The 25,427-nt window shown below is 41.5% G+C and overlaps 1 protein-coding gene across 4 annotated transcripts in view; it reads left to right on the forward strand.

Annotated features, from left to right (window-relative positions):
- Positions 1 to 25,427, forward strand: part of RGS7 (regulator of G protein signaling 7) — a 397,552-nt gene that overhangs the window by 264,556 nt on the left and 107,569 nt on the right. For all 4 annotated transcript variants that reach the window (XM_026649548.1, XM_026649549.1, XM_026649551.1 and 1 more), the window contains exon 3: positions 480 to 530. In XM_026649548.1, coding sequence (XP_026505333.1) covers positions 480 to 530 — 51 coding nt within the window. The remainder of the gene's footprint in view (positions 1 to 479; positions 531 to 25,427) is intronic.

The following is a 25,427-nucleotide window of genomic DNA, read 5'->3' on the forward strand; positions in this document are numbered from 1 at the left end:
TGTGTGTGTGTGTGTGTGTGTGTGTGTGTGTGTGTGTGTGTGTGTGTGTGTGTGTGTGTGTACACAAACTGCACAGTTACAATGTGTGCTGCATTAACCCTTTTGAAGTCTTGTTTGATAAAGGGTTTTGTTTGTTTTTACACAAGAATGTAATACAATGTTTGCTTGTTTGTCCCTGAAAATTTACAAGTTGTTATTCTTCTTTTTAAAATGTAGACTGTCAGATAAGTAACATGCTTCTTGCACTATGAAATTGTGCACCAGTATTCCTGATCTGGAAAAAAAAGAGTTTGCATAATGCGTCTCTTTTGTTGAAACTGTGGGGTGTTCTATAAAAATAAAATGGTCCAGTTGATTCTGGAGAAACTCAACATTAATTCCTTTTTATATGTTACATGGACATTTATGGTATCATGGAGCTGTGACTGAAGAATATAGAAAGTACAAGCTTACTAAACTAAAATTTTTTTCCCTCCTAGGTTCAGACATTGTTCAGTGGTTAACGAAGAATTTAGCTATAGAAGACCCAGGTAAATTGTTTTTCTGATTAAAAAGTTCTGCTTTGTGGGCCTGTTAAGTTCTAAGGTCTTGTTCTGTTCTCTGGCCCCGTAGGGCCAGCTTGTAACTGGATAGAATTTGATCCATGGGCTCTCGGGGGTTCAATTTTACTAGCAAAGCGCACAGCATTCAATCCTGCAGACCTTCCTTAAGAGCCATTAACTGGGAATGAACACTTTATTCGTGTAACTTCTGGAAAATCAGTTTATCTTAATAGTAAAGAATAGGAATGACTATTGCTTTGGGGAAATAATAGTATACATTCAGTTCCATGGGGACACATTCACCCAACACCATGTTAAATGGCATCTAGCCAATTGTTAAATAGATGGGAATTTTTTAATTTAATTTCATAGTGAAGTAGTCAAGTGATTAAAAATTACAATTGTTTGATGTTCAGTCTATTTTATTATTACAATATTGCACTGGATAAGAGTGTATTTTAAATGTCCAGGTATTTTTATGGGTCTTTTAAGTGGAAAGGCTGAACAGGAAGATACAATCCATGCAGCCTACTAAATGCAATGAGGAGGGATGATCCAGTGTTTATGGTGCTAGATTGGGACTTGGGAGACCCAGGTTCAATTCCTTGTTCTCCCCATGACTTTGGGCAAGTCACGTAGTCCCTATGTGCCTCAATTCCCTATCTAGTACTTCTCTACTTCAGAGGGGTTTTGTGAGGCTAAATTCTAGTGCTGGTCAGAAATTTTCTGGGGGGAATGTTTTTACATCAGGAAATTAATCAAAAACATTTAGTGGACATTTTGACAAAATTGCATTTTGGGGGATGGAATAGGGAAACAAAACAGTGCATGCTGAGGCGGTTTTATTTCAAACTCAATTTTTTCAGAATGGAAAGTTTCAATTTTTCCATCTTGAAATGAAATTTTGTTTCAATGTTTAATGTTTTGTTTTATATAAAATTTTTAAAAACTGAAAGTCAGAATGAAACATTTTGATTTTCTTGAAACAAAATATGTTGATTGACCTGAAACATCCCCCCCTCCAAAAAAATTGGTTTAACATGAAATTTTAAAATATTTTGGCTTTGTTCCATTTTAGAATGAACCTCCCCCCTCAAAAATGGAAATTCCCATGAGGGAAAATCCGGTTCCTCCCCAGCTCCAATCGGTATATTAAAGATTGTCAGGCATTCATGCTATGACAATGAGTTCCATGTAAATTACCGAAGATAGATGCTTTAAAGGAACCAACTGTGAACCTACCAGAACTGTCTCAACAAAGAGGATGGTTACTAATGGCTTCCAGGTTAACATAACTTTACCCATTCTGCAAAAAGAACAGGAGTACTTGTGGCACCTTAGGGACTAACAAATTTATTTCAGCATAAGCTTTCATGGGCTACAGCTCACTTCTTCAGATGCATAGAGTGGAACACACAGACTGAAGATATTTATACATACAGAGAACATGAAAAGGTGGAAGTATGCATACCAATTGTAAGAGGCCAATCAATTGAGATGAGCTATCAGTAGCAGCAGAAGAAAAAACTTTGAAGTGATAATCGAGATGACCCATAGAAGGTGTGAGGAGAACTTAACATGGGGGAAAAAAAATTCAATTAGTGTAATGACCCATCCATTCCCAGTCTCTGTTTAGGCCTAAGTTAATTGTCTAATTTGCATATTAATTCGAGTTCAGCAGTCTCTCTTTAGAGTCTGTTTTTGAAGTTTTTTTTGTTGCAAAACTGACACCTTCAAGTCTGTCACTGAGTGATTAGAGAGGTTGAAGTGTTCTCCTGCTGGTTTTTGTAGCCCACGAAAGCGTATGCTGAAATAAATTTGTTAGTCTCTAAGGTGCCACAAGTACTCCTGTTCTTTTTGCGGATACAGACTAACACGGCTGCTACTTTGTTTACCCATTCCAGCACCCAGCTAACACCAACAATACAAATAGAGCTCACATGCCTAATTCTGTTGATAATGCTCAATGCAGATAGCAAAATGTGAGCACTTGAGACTTGACTTTGAGCTACTGTTACTTCTGTTCTCTTTGCCTTGTTTGTCAGGTATGAAAATTTTCACCAGCCTATTTGTATTATATTTGAGTCTGTGTCTTACTTACTGTTTGGCTAGGATGAGACTCCCGATTGTCAAACTATGGTGATTTGTTACATTAGCAGTAACTGACTTGCCCTTGAACTGCTGTACTGGGATCAATTGTCAGTCAGTTCTCTCATCAGCAGAGAGAAGCTTCCAAGGGAAGAAAGATTAAACTGAAGGTGAAACATGGTTTCCTTTGTTAATATGCAATAAAACAATAATTACAAGAACACTTAACACAAAACACTGGAGTTGCTGAAGTTTGATCATGTCCTATCAGGTTTTCATGACAATCAGGGTCCAGACACCCCTGTGGAGAACAAGGGGTCTGAACCCCAAAATATGCAACTGAATCAAGTGATTGTATACAATATTATCGTACTATAAAAGTGTATTGAGTAAAATATCATAAAATTGGTGACATGCTGATTAGGAATAGCACTGTGTGGTTATGTACGGCTTGTCTATGTGTGCTGGAAATATGTTCCTAAAATGTGTTCGGGAAGCAGTGCATAAGGCAAGCCTGCCATAGACAAAGGACTGTGGATTTATCTGTGTCATCAGCTTGATTACAAACCAATGGCTATGAAAGTATATTTACATATCATGTAAACAAAGCAATCACGCTAACAAGCAATGGAGGAAATAATGTAGTGAGCACACCAGGGGACAGAGTCAGTACTCCCAGAAAGTCTTCCTGGCTCTTGAGGACAACACCCTCTGATTCTGAGAACATTGGATCCTCCTACCAGGAAGGGCTGGAGATGCTGGTTAGCTTGATATGTGGATGCTGGCCAATGACAGTTTGTTAGAATTAAATTGTAGGCATTAGAAAGGATGTTGGTTTTGTTTGGTCTGTAACCCTTTTCTATCTCCTTTATCCTTGCTTGGTATCACTTAAATCTCTGTTTTTTATTAATAAATTTATTCTTAGTTTTATTATAAACCATCTCAGTGCCATTACACTGAAGTAAAGAGTGAGTCCTTAGCGAACCTAACAGGCTCGGGTGTGCACTGTCTCTTTGGAGACAGCAAACTTTATAATTTCTGAGAGTGTCCAGTGAGAGGGTATAGACGCTGCAGAGACATCTCTGGGGAATCACTGGTTGTTACCTCCAGGGCAAGATTTAGACTGGCAGAGACTTGTGGAGTTGCTGGTGAGGAGGATTGGGTATAAAGGAGGATTGACTGGTGTGGCAAGCAGCTGACACTCAGTTTAAGCAAAAAACTCTTCCTCGCTGAGGCAGAGGGGTTACATGGTGGCTTATGGTTCTGGTTGTCCTGAGGAGAGCATCACAATTGTACTTGGTGGAAAAAAACCTAGTTCACAGAGCTAATGGACATTGTATTTACTGTGCTTCAGTAATAAGGACTTGGAGAACAGACCTTTCCAAAGCCCAACTGGTCTAGAGCTGGCTAGCATAGTCCTTCACTGTTAGCCAGTTTCAATGAAAGCTCCCATCCTTCCTTCCCAGAGTTTTTGTGGTGCCAAAATAATCATGCCTACACCTGCGTTGAAGAATATCATACCCATCTCATGCTGTGCATGGCTGTCTGGCTTGATCATGCACATTCACACTTCATTGCCCAGTATTTGTATGTAATGGTCCAAATTCTTCTCACTCATGTCAGTGCAATCTCATTGGCATCACTAGTATAATGGACAAGAAAATTTAACCTATACATTGGTTTACAACATTTTAAAAATGTATCCGGTTATGTCAAAAGGAAGATTAAAGGTCTAATTCTACATCCTTTATTCATGAGAGTAATCCTGAAAGTGAGAACTTCTCATGTTAGCAAGAGTTGCAGGATTGAACTTCAGCATTAAGCAGGGAGTGCTAGATCCAGCTTGCCGCTGGTAAAGGAGAGAAAAAAATATTAGGAAAGGAAGCTGCATAAGAGCACGTGAGAAAATGTTACCTCTCCACTTTTGTAGTATTTGTATTTTTTTTTAAATAGGAAATATAACTGCACTACCCTTTCATTGAGAATAAAGGACATACTGATTTATGGGTAGTGGTAGATTATAATGGGGAATAGATAGGCAGCAGTATTTGTTTTCATTATGCAAATAAGTATAAAAGTGCTATCTGGAAACAGCAGTTTGAAGGAAAATAGTTACAAGTGTAAACTGCTAGTAAAAAATATCATTGAATACAGTTTGTTTGCATATGGGAAATAATTTACTATAGAAGATTTGAAAGATCAATTTGCAGTAAAGCTCAGCTCCCTGCTAGCTTCAGCTTAACATTTCCAATGAAGTTGAAAATTTTCATCCAGAAAACATACTAAGTAGAATTAATGTATCAAATTCTGCTAATTTATGCTGAACATGTCAGTGAAGTTAATATAGTGTAGTGGTACAGAACTTGCACCAATATAGCATGGTTACTATTCCCCCCCCCCCCCCCCAATATGTAGCTTTCGATTTTTTTTTTCCAATACATATTTGTATTTGACCCTCTAGCTCTATTGAAAAGTTTAAAGGAGCAGAAATAAAAATATGCATAAAAATATGCCTGGCCTCTACACAAACTAAGGCAATTAATTGAGTTTACAGATTTGCAGATATGCCCTTTGGCATTTGTTTGCAAAATTGACCATTTTAGGAGTGTTGACTCTTCAGTGATGGTGCCAATTAGTTTTAATGTGGAAAATCTATCCTCTGCAATTTTCTTTTTTAATGTGATAATTAGTGCTGTGAAAGTTACCAGATGGACTACAACTATAGACTAAAGTCTTTTTAATTCTTTGAAAGATACAACAGAGGATGGATGGACTTGTTGAAAGCTCAAAATTAAAGCTTGGTCTACACTACCAAGTTGTCACTATAACTACATAATTCAGGGATGTGGAAAATCTACACCCCTGAGTGATGTAGTTATACTGACCTAAGCCCTGGTGTAGACAGTGCTACGAGGCTGTGGAGTACCTAACATCGACGGGAGAGCTGTGTAGATAGTGCTGCAGCAGGGCTATACCTGTAGACAAGCTGAGACACCCAAGATGTGAGTTCTTTTCCTGGCTCTGCCATTGATTTCTTTGGTAAGCCTGGGAAGTCACTTAACGTCTCTGTGCCTCAGTTATCCCAGTATATAAAATATTATTGCACCTTTACTGAGTGGTAGCAGATTTGGGTGTCTTGACAGTTTCCCTATTGGTGCAGAAACTGGTAACCGAGTCAGATATTTTCTTAATGTAACTTGCTTATTTACAAAAATATACATGGCATCTTTAACTCTATGGAATTTTATCCATCCACCTTTTGCCATTCCAACACCTACATATCAGTAGGGGTCATGTCTTAATTCACCAGTGTTTCTAAAGCACTTTGAAATCCCTTGATTGAAGGAACTTTATGGTTGAAAAGTAACTATGTCAGGGACAGTGGTAATGAAAAGAGCTCCAGAGTGTATCACTATCCTTGTGCCCACAATAGCATGTGACTATCTTTTGGGGTCACTATTTGTAGAAGACTTCGGCTACCCAAGCTGCTATCTACCCTTCGCTTAACCTCCCCAAAGACCCAGTTTAGATGGTTACAAAGTGAAGACTATTTACTGACAATTTTACAGAAATAAAAAGTCACTAAATAAGATAGGCATAAGAATACATACTTAGATGGAAACTGCTGAAACCATCACTGCAGTAGCCCTAAACTGTACAATTCCCACGAGTAGCTATTTTATTATCTGTCTTTTCAAAGTTATACAACTAAACATTCCTTGAAATATTTTTGCATCATGATTTTTCAGCACCGCTTCTTTCAGTTCACTTTCCTGGTATTTGATAGATGTAGTTGATTGGTAACTAGATATCCCTTAAAAACAACAAGGAATCCTTGTGGCACCATAGAGACTAACATATTTATTTGGGCATAAGCTTTCATGGGCTAAAACCCACTTCATCAGATGCATGGAGTGAAAAATACAGTAGGCAGGTGTGTGTGTGATTTATATATATTATATTTTTTTTTAATATAACAGCACATGAAAAGATGGGAGTTGCCTTATCAGGTGAGGGGTCAGAGCTAACGAAGCCAATTCAAATCAAGGTGGAAGTGGCCTACTCCCAAACAGTTGACAAGAAGGTATGAGTATCAATAGAGGGAAAATTACTTTGTTGTGACCCAGCCACTCCCAATCTTTATTGAGGCCTAATTTCAACGAGAAACTGCAGAACTGGAATTAATTTGCAAACTTAACACCATCAAATTAGGCCTCAACGACTGGGAATAGCTGGGTCACTACAAAAAGTAATTTTCCCTCTGTTGATATTCACCCCTTCTTGTCAACTGTTGGGAATAGGCCACTTCCACCTTGATTGAATTGCCCTCATTAGCACTGAACCCCCCCACTTGATAAGGCAACTCCCATCTTTTCATGTGCTCTAATATATATACCCAGCGATGAGCTCCCAAAATCCTAAGAACCGGTTCCCTACTGGGTCCACTCGCCCTGGGTTTTCGGTGACAGGTCCTTAACCCAGAGCGAGTGAAGGACCCGCCACTGAAGTGCCACTGAAGACCCGGTAGGGAACCGTGCGGTGAGTACAAGCCCCACGTACTTGTCTTCACACACCCCCCCCCACACCCGTCCTGCCTCCGATTGCCCCCCTCAGAACCCGCAAGTATCTCCTCCCCTCCCCACCGGGGTAGCAGCAGCCCGGGGCTCCGGGGGGGGGGTATTTAAAGGGCCAGGGCTCCCCTGCTTCTACTGCCCTGGTCCTTTAAATAGCCGCCAGCAGCAGCTGGAGTCAAGGGCCCTTTAAATAGCCCCTGGAGCCCCCCACTACCCCAGGATTCCGGGGGCTATTTAAAGGGCACGCAGCTCCCCTGCTTCTACCACCTGCCCCGGCCCTTTAGATAGCCGCCGGAGCCCTGGAGTAGTAGCAGGGCTCTGGCGGCTATTTAAAGGGCCGGGGCGGTAGAAGCAACGGGAGCCCCGGACTTTTTAAATAGCCCCCAGAGTCCCGCAGCCCGACCCCAGGGCTCCAGCAGTGGGGCTCTGATGGCAATTTAAAGGGCCTGGGGCTCCAGCCCCTGCTGGGAGCCTCAGGCCCTTTAAATTGCCCCCTGGGGAAGCCGGGCTACCCCGGTATGGCACACCGGCTCTTGCCGGTACGCCAAACCAGGGTGTACCGGCTTACTTTCACCTCTGCCCCTACCCAACTCGCCCTGCTCCCTGTCCCCTGACTGCCCCGACCCCATCCACCACCACCCCGACAGACCCCCGGAACTTCCATGCCTATCCAACCCTCACCTTCCCCGGCCTCCTCTAACCGCTCCCTGCCTTATCCAACCCCTCCTCCCAGCCTCGGCCCGGCCTCCTTACCATGCTGCTCAGGGCAGCGTGTAAGGATGCTGGGTTATGCCGCACGGCCTGCTGGAGGTCGCAGTCTCCCCCCCACCCCCTTACCTTGCCGCTCAAAGTGGCAGAAGCTGAGCTGCCCAGAGTGCTGGCGGCTCAGCACGCTGCGGCTCTGCAAGGGGGTGGGGGGGAGAACAGGGGAGGGGCTGGGGGAGCCTCGGCCTCCCCAGCTGGGAGCTCAGGCGGGGGACAGGACGGCCTGGCGGGCCGGATGTGGCCCGGGGACCAGAGTTGTTTGCCCACCCGCCCACCCCTTTAACAGCCGGTTCTACACCGGCTTCTAAATTTAACAACTGGTTCTTGCGAACCTGTGGGAACTGGCTCCAGCTCACCACTGTATATACCTGCCTACTGTATTTTTCAGTCCATGCATCTGTTGAAGTGTGTTTTAGCCCACAAAAGCTTATGCCCGAATAAATTTATTAGTCTCCAAGGTGCCACAAGGATTCCTCATTGTTTTGCTGATACAGACTAACACGGCTACCCCTCTGATAGATATCCCTTGGCAGCCTTGTGAATTGTGTTCCCTGATCCAGTAGAACAAACAGGGAGAAGACAGGAATTGAACATCTGTTTACATTACTTCTATTTTCTTCAAATTAAAATCGCTCTCACCAGCAGCCAGTGCAGTCAAGACCCAATTGTATACCTTGGGCATGTTCAGATCCAAGATTTTGGTTAGGACCTCTTTACTCCCTCCCTCTGTTCTATAAACAGCAAGGTCCCAATCCCGTAAACACTTATACATGTACTTAGCTTTAACTTAGTCCCACTCAAGCAAATGGAACTACTTACATGTTTAAAGTTAAGTGCAAGCGTATGTTCTTGCAGGACTGAGGCCTAAATTTTTATACCCTCTAAAGCTGGATAAATATTCTACATTTTGTTTTGTGAAACTGCATTCTAGCAAATTTTGCCAAACAAATACTGTACATCCATTTTCTTCAGTCCATGAAGATTAGAGGTGAGCTTGATGATATCTTGTGAACGATGGAATTTTATCAAGGTTTAGTGATAACACTTTGCTAAAAGTATTAGTTTTCTCCAGTTTATGGAAATACAATGTGAGAATTTGGTCAGACTTAAGTCATTCCCCCCACCCCCCTTCCCATACCTACGAATATATGAGGGAAGGGAGAAGTAGCTAATCAATGTTTCTCAAAGCATAACATTTAGGAGACTGAACCAAACAGCTGTGGGCAGTTAGAAGGTGAATTAGGATCTCATATTCAAGAATTTGTTACACAAGGAAACTAACCTTTTATGGGGAGGAAAAAAATTGATCGAGTGAGTAGCAAAATGTCACACACACACTTGTCATCCTTGTGTCTATTAAATATGATTTAATAACTTGAAATAAAGCCACAATGAAAACTGTCCCACCTACCCATTTAACTAAATAAACCTAAATCAAATAAACTGGCTGCTGATGAGCCATAAACCTCTCATTATGAAACCTGAAATTACAGGAAACTAATCTGATTTCATGTGTCCTTACCTGAATTGGGCCAAGTTTGTAGAATGAGATTCTGAGATTTGCAAGTGTTTTGAATGAATCTTGATCAAGTTTGAAGTGAAACCCCTCTCTCCTACTGGGTGAGTTTGCTTTGAACTTGTGAGGTCATGTAAAGTCTAAATGAAATTCTGGGTCTGCTCTCACATGAATAGAAACTAGAAAGTAACAATAAACAAAACTGTCAAGGTGTTAGAGAATAGGAACTGCCTAATTATGCTGAGCTTCATGGTTGACTCTCCTTAATACTGTTAGTGGTGGTGAAGTGTCACCTTACTGTGGTATCCAAATAAAATAAAGAAAAATAGGCCAAATTCTGCCTTTAAACATTATAATATACACCTCTACCCCGATATAATGCCATCCGATATAACACGAATTCCGATATAACACGGTAAAGCAGTGCTCTGGGTGGGGGGGCGGGGCTGCACACTTCAGTGGATCAGAGCAAGTTTGATATAACGCAGTTTCACCTATAACGTGCTAAGATTTTTTGGCTCCCGAGGACAGCATTATATCGAGGTAGAGGTATACTAGTTAATCCTGTTACAGCCTTGGCTAAGAAAGTTGGGTCTTTTTTGCTCAGAAAATAGAGGCTTCTGCTTTTAGATTCAGTGGTCGAGGTTTGATCCCAGCTGCTGATGACCCACTCAGGAGTGCAGGATGTTACATATGCATACGGGCTTTCTGCTGGGATTAATGGGAGACATGCATCAAAAGACAGAATTTGCTTCTACGTATGGGTTGTTTGTATTAGTGTACATTAGTACTGATAAACTAAAATGCACAACTCCTCTTAACATTTCTTCTTATTCTATCACTGGTATTTTTCAAAGATTGTACGAGTCTGGTATGTGACTGAAGATTGAAATTCCTTTCCACAGGATTCCTCATTTCATTCCTGAAATTTCTCTAGTTCATAAATTTCCATTTCATTGTATTTCTTTCATGTCTAGGAAGCATCCTTCTCTCTCTCTGGTGTCTCGGAGAATGTAGTGCATGAGTGGATTTTTGTTGTTGTTGTTACTGTCAGGCTTATGATGATTGTGGTTTTTTTCAGTGCAAAAATAAAGGCAAATGTATCAGAATATCCAAAGTACAAGGGGCAGCCATTTTCTGAGAGCACTCATGAGTAACACCATTTTAGACAGCAGCCTTGTTTACTAAGGATAATCTTGCTTCAACCAGCAAATCATGTACAAAATTCTGGCCTGGCATTATAAATTCTCCTGGCAGGACATTATAGCTACACAAACTTACTCATCTTGACCTACATCAGCAAAATATGTTTTGCGCCTGATATATGGCTGTCATTCTTTTGATGTCTCTTCTGAAATCCCAAAATATCACAGTTAGTTAAAAACAATCTAGCCAGAAGTATATGTAAGTCATGTTTACATTATATTTTTAGGAAAATCTGAATCAGTTCCCCAAAATCCAGATAAGCATATAAAACTTCTATACTTCTCTTTAAGTGAGGCCTGGTCTATGCTAGAAAATTGTCAACTTAAATATGTTGCTAGGGTGTGAAAAATCCACACCCCTGAGCGGCGTAGTTAAGCCGACGTAACCCCCAATATAGACAGCACTATGTCCAGGGAAGAATTCTTCCATTCACTTAGCTACTGCCTCTCGGGGAGGTAGATTACCTGCACCAATAAGAGGGGTTCTCCCATCAGCATAGGTAGTGTCTACACTGAAGCACTACAGTGGCACAGCAGTAGTGGTGCAGCATTTCAAGTGTAGATAAGCCCTCAGTAATCATAGATAAAAAGAAATTTACCTGTGGGTTTAAAAAAAAAGGTTTCTTCTCTGCTGCTGAAAGAGCAGATGTATCACTGTTCATTTTTATTTCATTTCATTTTTTGGTTGGCCCATTTTTTCTTGTAAAATCCAGCTCTGGCAATTAGTTTACTCTAATATTTTCTCTACAAGCCTTGTGAATCAGCAGGAGAAAGGGCCTGAAGCTTTCTTCCTGTAGCTAGTTAATGCATCTGATCCTATGAACCCCTCAGTGCCAACTGATAAAGGGTTCACTGTCACAACAGCAACTCCTATCAGGCCTGATAAACTCACTATACCTAACCCATTGCTGTCATAGTCTTCATCTATAAAGAATGTAATGTAAACTATCAAATAAAATATTATTTGGTATTGGTAATCATAAGCATTGCAAGATGTATGTATGGGTATCATGCAAGAAGTTGTTTGTATGTAAACGATAAATTAAAAAAAATGTTTAAACAGCCTGGGTTAATAAATAAGATTTTCCCAGATGAAGGAATGTTGATTTACCTATCAGCCTAGATCTCTGATGTAAAGTAAGCAGGACAAGCCAACATAAAGGAAGCCCCATTTGCATATTAATACAACAGGTAATCAGGTTGATGGGGTTTGAGGGAAATGTGAACTCAGCATGGGAGACCAAGGTCAAAGTGGGTTGTCTAGTGTTTGGTGTCATAACAGTGAGTTTTAAGGAAAACTAAGGTGAAGCAAAAGGACAGTTTATCTATTTACTGAGGGAACCCCCTGACAGGATGTGGGAGAATCATGAAAATCTGGGTCCTGATTTGATTGAAAATCAGCTAGCTCTACAGAACAACTTTGAGGGTGAGCAAACTACTTTAGCCAGAAGAACAGGAGTACTTGTGGCACCTTAGAGACTAACAAATTTATTAGAGCATAAGCTTTCGTGGGCTACAGCCCACTTCTTGGATTGTAGCTTGCTAAACTTATGCTTGGAACCTTAGAAGCCTGTTATACTTTTGTATCATTTGTAATCCGTACTGTTTCTACTGTCCTTACTTAGTATCACTTAAAACTCCGTTAATGAACTCCTCTTTGTTTTGTCATAAGTAGATCTCAATGCTGTAATATTACACATAATGTGAATTCTTAGTTGAATGAAACATCCTGGTGTGTATACTTTCTGTGACAGAGGCTGGATACTCCAAGAAAATGCTCAGGACCTGGGGTGCACCAAATGTTACCTTCAAGACCAAGTAAGAGCAGGCAGAATACTGAGAAGTTTGTCTGGGGTGGCTAAGAGTCTGAAGTGACTGGGAGCTGTCACCCAGTTTAGCACCAGCAAATATCTCCCTCACTGAGGCAGGAAGATAACAAGATGACTCATATTTCTGGGTGCCTGAGAAAGTGTCACAGGATCCCAAACTCAAGTCATCAGAAGGTATTTATATCGGTAACCATAATGGTTTGAGGGGTGGGGCTTTTTTTTGGCAGTGTTTTAGCATTTAGCGCCAATTAGTAAGGGCAAAGGAGAGTCATCTGTTAGAGGTGGCACTGGATAACTCAGTTGGGAAGAATCTTTATATTTTAAGACATATTTTGAGACAGCCTACGTTATTGGGATGAACAGAAACTACACCTTCCAACATAAGATGACAGCAAAGTATCTGAATCCTGCAGGAGCCTGTTAAGTTGAACTGAAGGGTTTCTTGAGCTGTATCATTTCTGCCCACAATCCTCAGAGAGGGCAGAAAAGTTCCATCATTATAGCCCATGAAACCCATCATAGAACTGCGCAGTTGGCTGTGGAGGTATGTTGCATGAAATAGGTCTCTAAAAAAGTTTGTATCTCCCATGATTGAATGCAGTGCCAGTGTGGACGCAGGGCATTACAGCAAGTGTGTGGAACTCAGCTGCTTTTTTACATGTGCAGTGTGATCACATTCTCTTAAGTTAGGCCAGAGAAAGATAAGTAACTCAAAATTGGATCAATTGCAGCAAGTCTGTAGGGAAGACAAACTCTTTGGGCATGAGCATTCTATTGAGATCAGAGTGCAGAATTTGAAATAAAAGGTGTCTTGTATATAATTTATTAAATTTAAAAAAAAATATCAAAACAATATGCATTGGATTTCATGGATAACTATAGATATGATTCTGCACTATAACAGTAAAGCATTCATCAAAATGGTCCATCTGAAGAATAGAGTTTGGTCTTAAAAAATCCTGGTTTTTACTTCTGCATTTGTAGATGTTGAGAAACATCATCTAAAATCTATGGCCGAAGTGTCTAGGAATGGCAAAGTATTATTCTTCTCAGTGTTAACGATATCTGCACTGGTCCAAGATAAGCTACTCTCAGAATTTAGCAGTGAATTGTGTGAAGATGACAACATTAAGGCTTATCAACACATGGTGTCATGGTGTTAGCAGCACTAGAGAATCCTTTGCTGTAGCTCATATCTTTTTCTTTTAAAAAACTAGAAGAGACTTTGTGTTTGTGAATGCTGCCCTGTGGGGAACAATGGAGTCTTAACAGCTCTTAACATGGGGTGAATTTCAACCCATGTTGAGGGGGCCAGAGCAGGGCTTAGCATCACTTAAGTTCCATTCAAAATCATTCAGGTCTTCCCACCCCCACTGCTCTCTTCTCTGCTTTGTGTTCCTTTTCACCACAAGCACCTGGACTAGCATGATCAACTACCCCACTCCCTGGGTTGAGAATCACTGTGGTAGGCCATTATACTTTGATGGGAGAGTTCTAGAGGATCCCCTAGTGCTGCAGGCTGTGAGGGTTCAAGAGGTGGCCCTCTTCCTTCCTAGCCCCCAAATCCCCATCATACTGTTATGAGGAGGCACTGTGCTGCTTCTTTTTGGATGAAACACAACCCAAGTTCCTAAGCACTTATGGTGGTTGAATATCTTTTGGTATTTTTCACAAGAGTTGGGATGCTGATCATGGTTGCCTGGCCAAAATCTAAGTTTGGTATTTACCTCGTGCTTATTGTGCCTAAATTCTGCCTGCAGTTCCAGTAAGACACAGTATTCTCCTTTCCTTGCTGACATAAGATACTGCAGTTGCTCTGTGCAGTTTGCCATGTTCTCTGTAAACAGTTAGTGCATTTTTCTCCCTAGAGACATCTACATTCCGGTAGTGAATAAAACAAGTCCAAAAATCTATATTTTGTACAGCCTGTTAAAGTTTGAAAAATCTCCTTAGAAGCTATTTGTGTGACAGATAATGAAAGGCAATGTAAGGCATAGACCATTATCAGTATAACAAGATATAGGTAATTGTATAGCAACCTGTTAGAATACATGTAGCTATTGTTATATAAATTATAATGTATGTCTAGATAATGTTATTGAAACCTGGTATAATGCATGTAAAATGCTGTATGGACATATTCAAAGAGGGCAAGTGATATCATATTTCATCTTGCCCAGATCTGCTGCAAGTTAATTAGATCTAACTAAACATGATAATGACAATACTAATAAATAAAAATAAAACTGTTTGGATACTTACAATACTTGAACTGTACTTCACAATAGCAGTATTAATGTAGGGCCCAATCCTGCCTCTTCCACTGACTGACCTTAAAAATATTTTGCATTTTCATATAGCAGTGTAACAGGGTGCTGGCTAGGAGGTCCTGAGCCAGGCCCCTGTTAGCCCAGCTCCAATTAAGAAGCATTAATTGGGGCTGGCTGAGTAGGCCACACCAAATTGCTAGAAGAGTAGCACCTGCAGGCCTCATTAGCCAGGGGGCTATATAAGGCTGGCAGGGCAGGATAGGGCAGCTACAGTTGCTAAAGGCTGTACAGCCCTGCTGGCTGGAGGAGCTAGCTGTCCCTCAGGTTGCTGGTTTGGAGCAGATACTGAAAATAAAAAGCACTAGTGATTGCACTCAGAAGGGGTCTATAGCTGATTTGTTGCAAGGGCAAGTGAAGGCCTCATTACAAGCAGTTATAGGTAAGTATAGCTATCCACACTACAGATGGGGACATTGAGGGTCCCATGTTAAGTGACTTGCCTAAGAGCCACTGTGGTGTAGTAGATTAAGTATAGGACATTGAGTGGTTACCTTGGACAAATCATTTAGGCCTAAATTTTCAGAAATGGCCACTAATGTGGGGTGTCTCTCTCTTTTCTCTCCCCCTTTGCAATTTTTCCTTCCTTCTGTTTCTCTGCCTTCCCCCTGAATTCATTTCTCTGCTTTCACTCTCCAGAAAATCCCTTGGTGTTTCTGCACTATTTGTGTTGTGGGATAAAGGAATAGGATCTCTGTTTGGGTGGCTTCTCATCTTCACAAGAAGATGAGAAGCCAGACAGGCATTTTAAAGAGCGTGACTAGCGAGTCTGCTCCCCAGATTTAGACTCCCCACCTAGGAAGCACTTCTGTAATAAGAGAGGAGTCTATTAATTTCCCCTTTTCCTCTCCCCCACACACTGTTCTTCTCCTCCAATCTCTGCTGGTGTCTTCAGCTGCTACACCCAGCCACTGTCCCCTACTCTCAAGGCAGCTATCGCACTGGGAAGGAAGGGCAGTCATTGGAATTGTGAATTATTTTTTTTGTTTTGTTTTTTGTTTTTTCCCCACTGTTTCTGCTGCAGGCTGAGTCCAAGTCTACCTTCTCTTTGAACAGTATCATTCACAACAGGGCCCTAATCCTGACTGGGATCACTTAGCTCCACCACTGTATAAAATCTGTTTGATAGGTGCCACTAAAAATCAGACATTAAGGTTTAGAGCCACAAAGAGAACTTAAACTTAGCATCTCAATGTCTAACTTTTAGGCTCCATGCCAGCTGGTGTAATCCACAGCCATAGATGACTTGTGCCTCCTGATATGGGGAGCATCACAGTGTAAAGAGGGGGACAGAACAGCAGCTCCCAGAGAGACAGCCCAGCTGGGTAGGCAGTGGTGGTCAGTCCCCTTTGATCCCCGCCCAGGCCCTGCTGCCGGGGATGGGCTGAGCAAGCCGGAAACGTGCTGGGGGGGCCTGGGTTGCTTGGCCCTTCTCCCCGGCAGCCAAGCCCAGGCAGGGAGTGGAGGGGGCAAGCTGCTGCCACCTCCCCCAGCTGGATTTTCATAGGCAGCCGCTGCGCTGCACAGAGCAGTGACCTGGAGCAGCCACCCTCAGCCAGAGTGAGAACTGACATGTAAGTGACTGGTCCTGCCCCTTCCACTCCCCGTCTAGGCCAGCTGCCAGGGACAGAGGCCAAGCGTGCTGGGGGGACAGGCACAGCAGCAGAAGGACAGAGCCCCTCTCCCCTGCCCCCAGCAGGCTGAGCAGAAATTTGGGGGTGGGAGGACTTGACCTCGCTTCACTTATGTCCACAGCCCTGAGTTAGATGCCCAGGCTCCCTATACAATGCACAGAGAGAGTTAAGCATCTAAGAATGGGGTCCAATATGCTGAGTGGAGAGTTACCCAAGCAAGCCAAGAGGAAATGCTCAGGAGTGAGGTGTGGCCTAACCCCTAGCCCTCAAAGGGATGTAGGCACTGAAGTCTAATCTGAAGGGAGGCACCTCCTTCTTCTTGGGTGTCACCGCCACGATCCCTGTCCTGGAGTTAGGCAGCAAAGCCCTTTCTTTCAAAAAACAAGGAGGAGAAGCTGGGGGTGGTGCCATGGCTCTCATAACTTTTAGCCTACTGATCAGAGCACTCCCCCAGAATGTAGAAGACCCAGGTTCAGTTCCCTCATCTGCCAGATGTGGAGAATAGACTTGAATTTGGGGGTCTCTGATCCCAGGTGAGAACCCTAACCACTTGGTTCTGGCTCAGGGCTCTCTGAAGTTCTCCTGTTAATTCTTTTACACTTTGTATAAATAATTAAATATGAATTCAGACAGAGAGCATGTGAGTGACTGTACAGCCCAGTAGTTAGGGTACTTACATGGGTTCCAGTTCCAGGGGATATTTAATTATTTATATACAATGGAACAGCTTCAGCTGCAGAGATTGGGAACTATCTGCTCCAGAATAACCCAGTGGTTAGGACACTCTGCAGTGTTGTTTGTGCAGGGCCCATTCCAGTAAGTGGTTTCAAAGATATGTGGGGCAATGACTAGTTTATGGATCCTGCTGGGCTTAGGTGTGAGTTGAGTGGGGTTTTAGGCACCTAGGGGACTTCACCGGTGGAAAGTTAGGTGCCTAGGGACTTTGGGCACCTACAGAGTTATGTAGCAGATGAACAGGGATTTTGAGGATATAAATTTTGGACGTAGATGCCCATAGTGGCAGTTAAGTGCCTAAACCTCTTTCTGGATCCAGACCTATGTATCTCCAGTTGGGCAGTCAAAACTGATATACCCAGAATTGGAAATTGTTTCTGAAAATTTGGACCTTATCTTTTGTTAATTGGAGTTGGTAAACTCTGAGGCTTACCAGGAAGGTGTCAAATTCTGCTGAGTGGTAGGGTTCAAATATTCCTAATATGTCCAAAAGTTAACCACTCAGTCTACCAAAACAACAATAATTAATACTAATTTAATGTTCTGTACTAGTGATTTCTGGACAAATGAACGAAATAATATTGGAGTTTCTAGGCCAAGTTCTTTCAGATAAACAACAAGATTTTAAACAAAAAACTGTTCAGAAAATGAAAAAAAGTCTATCTTGAAGCCACTTGTTCCTCCAAACATTTGCCACCTCACTCATGCAAATGTTCCTACAGACCAGAGAGTTTAAGAAGGGGTGGGGGGAGGGAGTCATAAACCTTCAGTAGAAACTATCATATGCTCTTAATAATGAGGTTTGCTACCATAGCTGAATAAGAAATGTAAATAAATGGTCAGATATTTAGAGTTCCAACTGTAAAATAATTTTATATCACCAGTAATTGAAAGCACACATTAATGAAACATTGCTAAGCACATGCTTCGAGCTATCCCTAGCAAATGGAAGCTTACTTTCACAAAATGTAGATCAAAGGGGATCCATCTGGTATTGGCTTTTAACTACCATAATAACTGTGACAGGTTGAGCAACATTGAAGCAAAGGCTATATTTATGCTTCTGAAAATTGTATTTAGAATATGGAAGATAACTAGGAAACAGCAATTATAGAAATATATATGCATTTATTTATATTTCAATTTTAATACCAAACAAGACTCCTATCACTATCTCCTGGTGCCCTGACAGTTATTTTAAGAATGGCCATCCATCTATTCCGTATCCTGTCTCTGACAGTGGCCAGTGCTAGATGCTTCAGACAGAACAAACAGAACAGGGGAATTTCAAGTGCTTAGCTTTTTTGACTGCTGCTATCTATCTATGGTGACTCCAAGATTTCTCTTGAGTGGTAATGGTTAATTAAGATCTCATCATTTTGTATGTAAAGCTTGGATTATTTTTTTTCCAATATGCATTACTTTGCACTTATAAACATTGAATTTCATCTGCCATTTTGTTGCCCAGTCACCCAGTTTTGAGATCCCTTTGTAACTCTTTTCAGTCTGCTTTGTGCTTAACTATCTTGGGTAATTATGCATCATCTGCAAATTTTCCCACCTCACTGTTTACCCCTTTTTTTCCAGTTCATTTATGAATGTTGAACAGCACAGGTCTCAGTACAGATTGTTAGAGGATTGCGGTTTACCTCTCTCCATTGTGAAAACTGACCATTTATTTTTACCCTTTGTTTCCTATCTGTTAACCAGTTATTGATCCATGAGAGGACATTCCTCCTTATCCCATTGCTGCTTACTTTGCTAAAAGCCTTTGGTATGGGACCTTGTAAAAAGCTTTCTGAAAGTAAGCACACTATATCAACTGGATCACCTTTGTTCACATGCTTGTTGACCCCTCAAATAATTCTAATAGATTGGTGAGGCATGATTTCCTTTTACAAAGGCTGTGTTCTCTCTTTCCCCCAACATATCACATTTGTATTTGTCTGAGAATTCTGTTCTTTACTATAGTTTCAACCAATTTCCCTGGTACAGAAGTTAGTCTTACCAGCCTATAATTGCCAGGATTGCTTCTGGAGCTTTTTAAAAAATTGGCATTACATTAGCTACCTTCTGGTCATCCAGTACAGAGGCTAATTTAACCGACTTGTTGCCTCCCACAATTAGTAATTCTGCAATTTCATATCAGAGTTGCTTCAGAAACCTTGGGTGAATGCCAACCGGTCCTGGTGACTTATTACTGTTTAATTTATCAATTTGTTCCAAAACCTCTTGTATGACACCTCAAACTGAGACAGTTCCTCAGATTTTCCTGCAGACCAGAGGGTCACCTGGAAAGAATGGCTCAGGTGTGGGGGATCTCCCCCATATCAGTGGTGAAGACCGATGCAAATAATTCATTTAGCTTCCATCCTTGTCTGCCTTGAGTGCTCATTTAGCATCGTGATTGTGCAGTGGCCCCACTGCACAATTTTGTAGACTTCCTGCATCTGGTGTACTTAATTTTTTTTTTTTTTTTTTTTTTTTATTTTTGTGTGCTTAATTCTTTCTTGTCCTGCCTAATTATACTTTTACACTTGACTTGCTGGAGTCTGTGCTCCTTTCTGTTTCCTCATTAGGATTTGACTTGCAATTTTTAAAGGATGCATTTTTGCTTTTAACTATTACTCAGCTGTCTTGCCATGGTGGCATTTTTGATTCCTCTTCCTGTTTTGTTTTTATTTATTTAGTCTGAGCCTATATCAGTGTTTTTAAACAGTTTTTCTATGCAGTTTCCAGGCATTTCACCCTTGTGACTGTCCCTTTTAATGATCTAGGTATCTCATGAGATCTGTAACCCTCACACCTGACAGGCAATTTAACACATGGTTCTCCTGGTCAACACACATCCAACAACCTATATTTGTAATAATCAAATCCCCCATTACTCTTCCTAGTACCCGGCATCCCTCCCCAGGAAGGGTCTCCTCAGTGCGAGAGGATACCATGACATCATCTAAAAGGATGTGGAATTGTCTCCCTGTGCTCCAGCTTGATGCTCTCCTTCCCTAAGACTTTCATCCTCCTTAACAGCACAGAGACTGTCAGACACTCTGTTGTGTCCCTGAAAGAGTCATCTAGGTACTTCTCTGTCTCCCGTACTCTGTCTCTCAGGGCCATGACTTGCTTGCGCCCCACACAAATACAGCACAGGCCCAGGAGGCAGGTAATCGTACATGCGTCATTCAATGCAATAAACTCAACAGTCCCTGTTCTGCTGCTGTATATCTGCCTGCATTATTTTTTTTATATCTGCTGGAGGTATTTTTTTTGAGGTGGGTTTATTGTCCTGAGTTGGGATTGTTTGTTGTGTCCACCTCTCATAGCCCCTCACAAAACTCCCTTGTTTGCTGCTCCTGTCCCCTATCATCTCTGGTCACTTAAGAACTTGGCTTTGTAAATCCCTGTTTTCCCTGAATTAGCCCTGCCCCCTTGTCAAGGGATCTTAAAGGGGTTAGGGATCAAAGGATAGCAGGCTAGAGCCTTTTGAGTAAGCTCTGAGCCTAGCTTTGCAGGCTGCTCGGCTCAGCACACTGCCTCCAAAGAGACCACACTGTAATCTTCAAGCAAGCACACAACAAACCAAAAAACCCTCACTCCTTCACCTGGAGAGCAACCCCCCCCCCCCCCCCCCCCACAACTCCTGTGTTTGCTAGCTATATAAAAGAATAACCAGCCGACATGATATCAAAACCCATGTACAACAAAATAATCAAGTGACCAGTAATTGAAAATGACTATATTGCCTGCTCAACACATTCCTCAAAGGCTTTTTATACCAGTTCACCAATCTCTAGCAATCAGGGCACTCATTTCTCTGTAGCAGCTTCATTCCAGTGCAGTCTATGGCAACAAAGAGAGCAGGCTGTCATTTCCCCTTCCCTGGCTTCCATAGTCTGCTGCTGCCACTGGAGAAGGAGTGAGGCCTGCCCTGAACCTCCCTTTCTGCAACTACTACACTGTTAGAAGTTTCTGTAATGTATGGCTGGGCATCACTTCAGCCATTTTGGCTAGTTAATTATACGTCTGTCTGAAAGTCAGAGGGATTTCTTTAGTTTAATAATAGTGTGTGCTGCTGAACTATGTCAAACCTCCACTGCTTGTTGCACAAATCCTCCACTGTAGTGGAAGTGGACAACCTTGTCATACAGGAGTGGATTATTATTAGAATAATATGTAAATCCGATTATAAAAGGTAGCCTTGCAAAAGTGTCATGGAAATTTACTGGCTCATCCTTTACTCTGTTGATAAAAAATATTTTACTTTCCTGTCAGAATAAAATGTTTGTCTCTGAGTGGGTGAGTAGTTCTTTGCAAGGCTGATCTATATAATATTTACCAGCTGTTCAAATTAAACCATCACTGCATATAGATGATTCTTTAATTGGGAGCACATCCCTGTGTTAATCTGTGGACACCTGCCTCTGCAATGTATTTGTATTATAATGTCCAGCTTTTTACTCCTGCTGGACAATAAAGCACAATATTCTCCTTATTAAAAGAAACAAATTATGTTGTCTTTTGTTAGCTAGCGGTGTGGTATGGTATGGAAACTGATGTAAGGAAGATGAAAAGAGAAATTTTTTTTTCCCCTTTCTTTACTATAGAGACAAGTTGAAAAGGTGGCTATTATTCTACCTATTGTTGCATGTTTCTGTTATCTGAACTGCCTGGTCACACGTGGGTGTTCTGTGAATATTATAGCAGTTCATGATAATGAAACAAAATTAATGGTTGATGTACTAGTAACTGATCTCAAAACAGGCTTAGATTTGAGGTATTTAGTGATTCATCTTAGCCAAAAGTAATCGTAGCAAGATTTTCATGCTAAACTTTTCCTTGCCATCCCCCAGCTGCAAAAAACCTTTCTTTCAAACTTCCTTGACTCAGCAAAATTATCTGTTGTAGCCCACTCCAGAACAAGTGGACTACAAAGTATGGGTGGCCAATAGATTCAAACAATGCTTGGACCATTTGGTCATGTCCTAGCTATTACCTATACCCACCCACATACAAAAAATGGGGCAGGACAGGTCACCAATATAGAGCAATCTGGATCATTTGGTAAGCTGAGTGCAGGCAAACTATGTGCATTTTAATAAAGCTAAATATATATATGTAACCCACACACCTCCTGGGTGTAGTGTTCTGTCCCATCTGGAGGGAGGGACAGAGAGGGAGAGACAGACAGACTTCTCTACAGCCTTAGCCAACAGCCAGTTGGCTTTTAGCTCATGCGGTAGAGGCTCATGCACTAAGCTCCAGAGGTCCCAGGTTCGATCCCACCCGCCGATGATGGGGGTCTGTCGGCATTGCAAATGCATCCAGGAACAAAAAATGCAGGTCATGCTTATAGGATGGGGGAGTCTATCCTGGGAAGCAGTGACTCTGAAAAAAGATTTGGGGAGCATGGTGGCTAATCAGCTAAACATGAGTTCCCAGAGCGACACTGTGGCCAAAAGGATAATGCGATCATCGAATGCATAAACAGGGGAATCTCAACTAGGAGTAGAGAGGTTATTTTACCTCTGATCTACCACTTCTGGAATACTGTGTCCAGTGCTGATGTCCACAAATTAGGAAAGATGTTGATAAATTGAAGGAGGTTTGGAGAAGAGCCATGAGAATGGTTAAAGGATTGGAAAACGTGCCTTATAGTGATAGACTCAAGGCGTGCAATCTATTTTAGCTTAAGATGATGATTAAGGAGTGACTGGATCAGTCTATCAGTATCAACATGGGGAACAAATATTGGATAATGGGCTCTTCAATCTAGCAAAAGAAACGTATAACATGATCCACTGGATGGAAGTTGAATCTAGACAACTTCAGACTGGAAATAACATGTAAATATTAAACATTGAGAGTAATTAACCATTGGAACAATTTACCAAGATTCATGGTGGATTCTCCATCACTGTCAATTTTTAAATCAAGATGGGATTTTTTTAAGCTCCGGTGCTAAAGGAATTATCTTGGGGAAGTTCTGTGGCCTCTCTTATACAGGAGATAAGACTAGATTATCACTGTGGTCCCTTCTGGCTTCAAAATCTCTGAATCCATAGTCAGTGGTGTGTGCTGCAGAATCCAGTTTGCATGACCTCTCTGCTTTGAGCAAAAATGATCCAATTACACTCAATGTTGGCTCTTCCGTGACCCCCTGGAGATGTAGAACAGGATTGTATCCCAGAGAAATAAGAGGAAAAATATAGCCTATGCAATGGTCAGGATGTGCTGATATTTTTCATTTCATTTTGGTATTATTGAGAGGCTCCAAATACCTAAAGATTTCGTTTTCATTTTCTCAGCTAGACTCTGCTAGCAATGTATGCTAGAAAGGCTCTTGCCTTCTGGAGGTAGGGAGTTCAGGACTATAAATAAGAAATGAAGTTTTTCCTCTTTTGGCCTCTCATTTCCCATGTTTAACCTCCTCTCTACCACCTCCAAATGTATGTTGAGTCTCGCATGAAGAACATGATGTCCATGCTAAGAGAACTAGCTGTTCTCTAGACTGAAATGGCATGTTAAACCAGCTATCAGGGGAATTCTCCAAGTCCTGAGTGATAGTTTGTATGATGCTCCTAGCCAGCCAGAGATGCGCTTATTGTTACAGGCATAGTAGGAATCCAGAGCTCAGAGTTCAGCCTTTTTGTGTCTAAAACCTTAAGTTCTGAGGAAGTGCCAGTGTGCAACTTGGGTGAAATCTTGACCCCACTGAAGTCGGTGGTTGTTTTGTTAACTTCAGTGGAGCCAGGATTCTACTCCAGATTTTTAAATTTAAAGGGCCAGAATATATCCCTGTAGAGTGTGAACTCTATTAATGAATAAAATTGAAAATAGAAATCTTCAGTCATAGTACTGAAATGAGAACAAATGCATAGTCCTTATACGACCACTTATGGCAATGGGCAGGACAGAGAGCCAAACAGTTTTCTCCATTCTTTAAAGTTGCTAATCTGATGTAAATAAACACTTAATCTTTTTGTGCAAGAATTGTGTCCATGTTCCAATAGTTTAGGGCCAGTTTCTTTATCCCTGTATGTTTCGTGAAATGGATATCTGACTGCAAAATGTTTTCCAGCCAAGTAGTGATTTTTTTTTTTTTTTTTTCTGAAACACAAGTGCATCTATTAGATGTTTGCAGCTGGGAGAATCTCTTTTACTGCTTGATTTCAGTGCCACTAAGGAAAATCTAGCCTTAAGCACAAAGCAAACTAGGTAAATGTTTGAGGCTCTTTAAGTGCCCCACAAATGCTGCAATTCATACCCCAACTTGGTCTCTTCCACTAGAAGCAGAACTAAAGAGGAAGAGAGAAATTTGTCATATGCTACACCTGCAGCACTAGGCAATTCCTGGCCTGATTCTCTTCCTGCCACCACCTTGGGACCTTGCAAATCATAATGCCAGCCCTTCCACTTGTGCCAACATGATGTGTGGGGTGGCAGTTACATTGTATTGCTGAATGATGCCCAAGGGTTTGAGGTGTTACCTATTTGTCAATGAAGCAGTTGGGCCAGTCCTTCAAAATTTAGTATTCTTAGGAGACGAAAAGCCAGCTTTTAATAGGAGACCGTAACCAATTCATTTGTGCTCTTGGAAGCCAAGCAATCCAAGTCTAAGTTTAAACCCTAATACAAATATTTGCCAAATATTTCATGAAATTAAAAATAGTGGGGTATGTTAGCAAGGTGGGTTATGTGACTGATTAGGCTGCAATAGGATTTAACTCCTTGTCTCTGGGACTATCTTCCTTTCTATAATTCAATACTTTTTTCACTTCTTTTATTGCTGTGGGGGTCGGAAGTTTCTTCAAGAAATTGTAGTTTAGGTCCTACTTTTCTGTGTATATTTTACAACATCATTATTTTTGTTGGTCCGCTACATATAAAATAAACTCATGGTGTTTATAGGGTGAAGGTTTGAGACCCACCTCAACTTAAACACATCACGTGGCATAAGATGTTGGGTTGCCATTATGATTGATAGGACCTGATGGTGCTGGCAGAGCTTTGTAAAAGTGATAATACTGAAAAGCAAATGGGGATATAAGAAATTAAATAATGCCCAGACCCTCACCAGGGCATTATTAAATGTCAACCAATATATTGTAGCAACTCCAACCATTTCCATAACTCTCTTGTGAAATATGGTAGCTAAGACAAAAGATGGCCTCCAATCAGAGGCAGAAATGGAGCTGTGTTTTGACAGAGC

The sequence above is a fragment of the Terrapene carolina genome, unplaced genomic scaffold, assembly GCF_002925995.2.
Source record: "Terrapene carolina triunguis isolate 2854851 unplaced genomic scaffold, T_m_triunguis-2.0 Scaffold85, whole genome shotgun sequence".
NCBI classification, from domain to species: domain Eukaryota; kingdom Metazoa; phylum Chordata; order Testudines; family Emydidae; genus Terrapene; species Terrapene triunguis.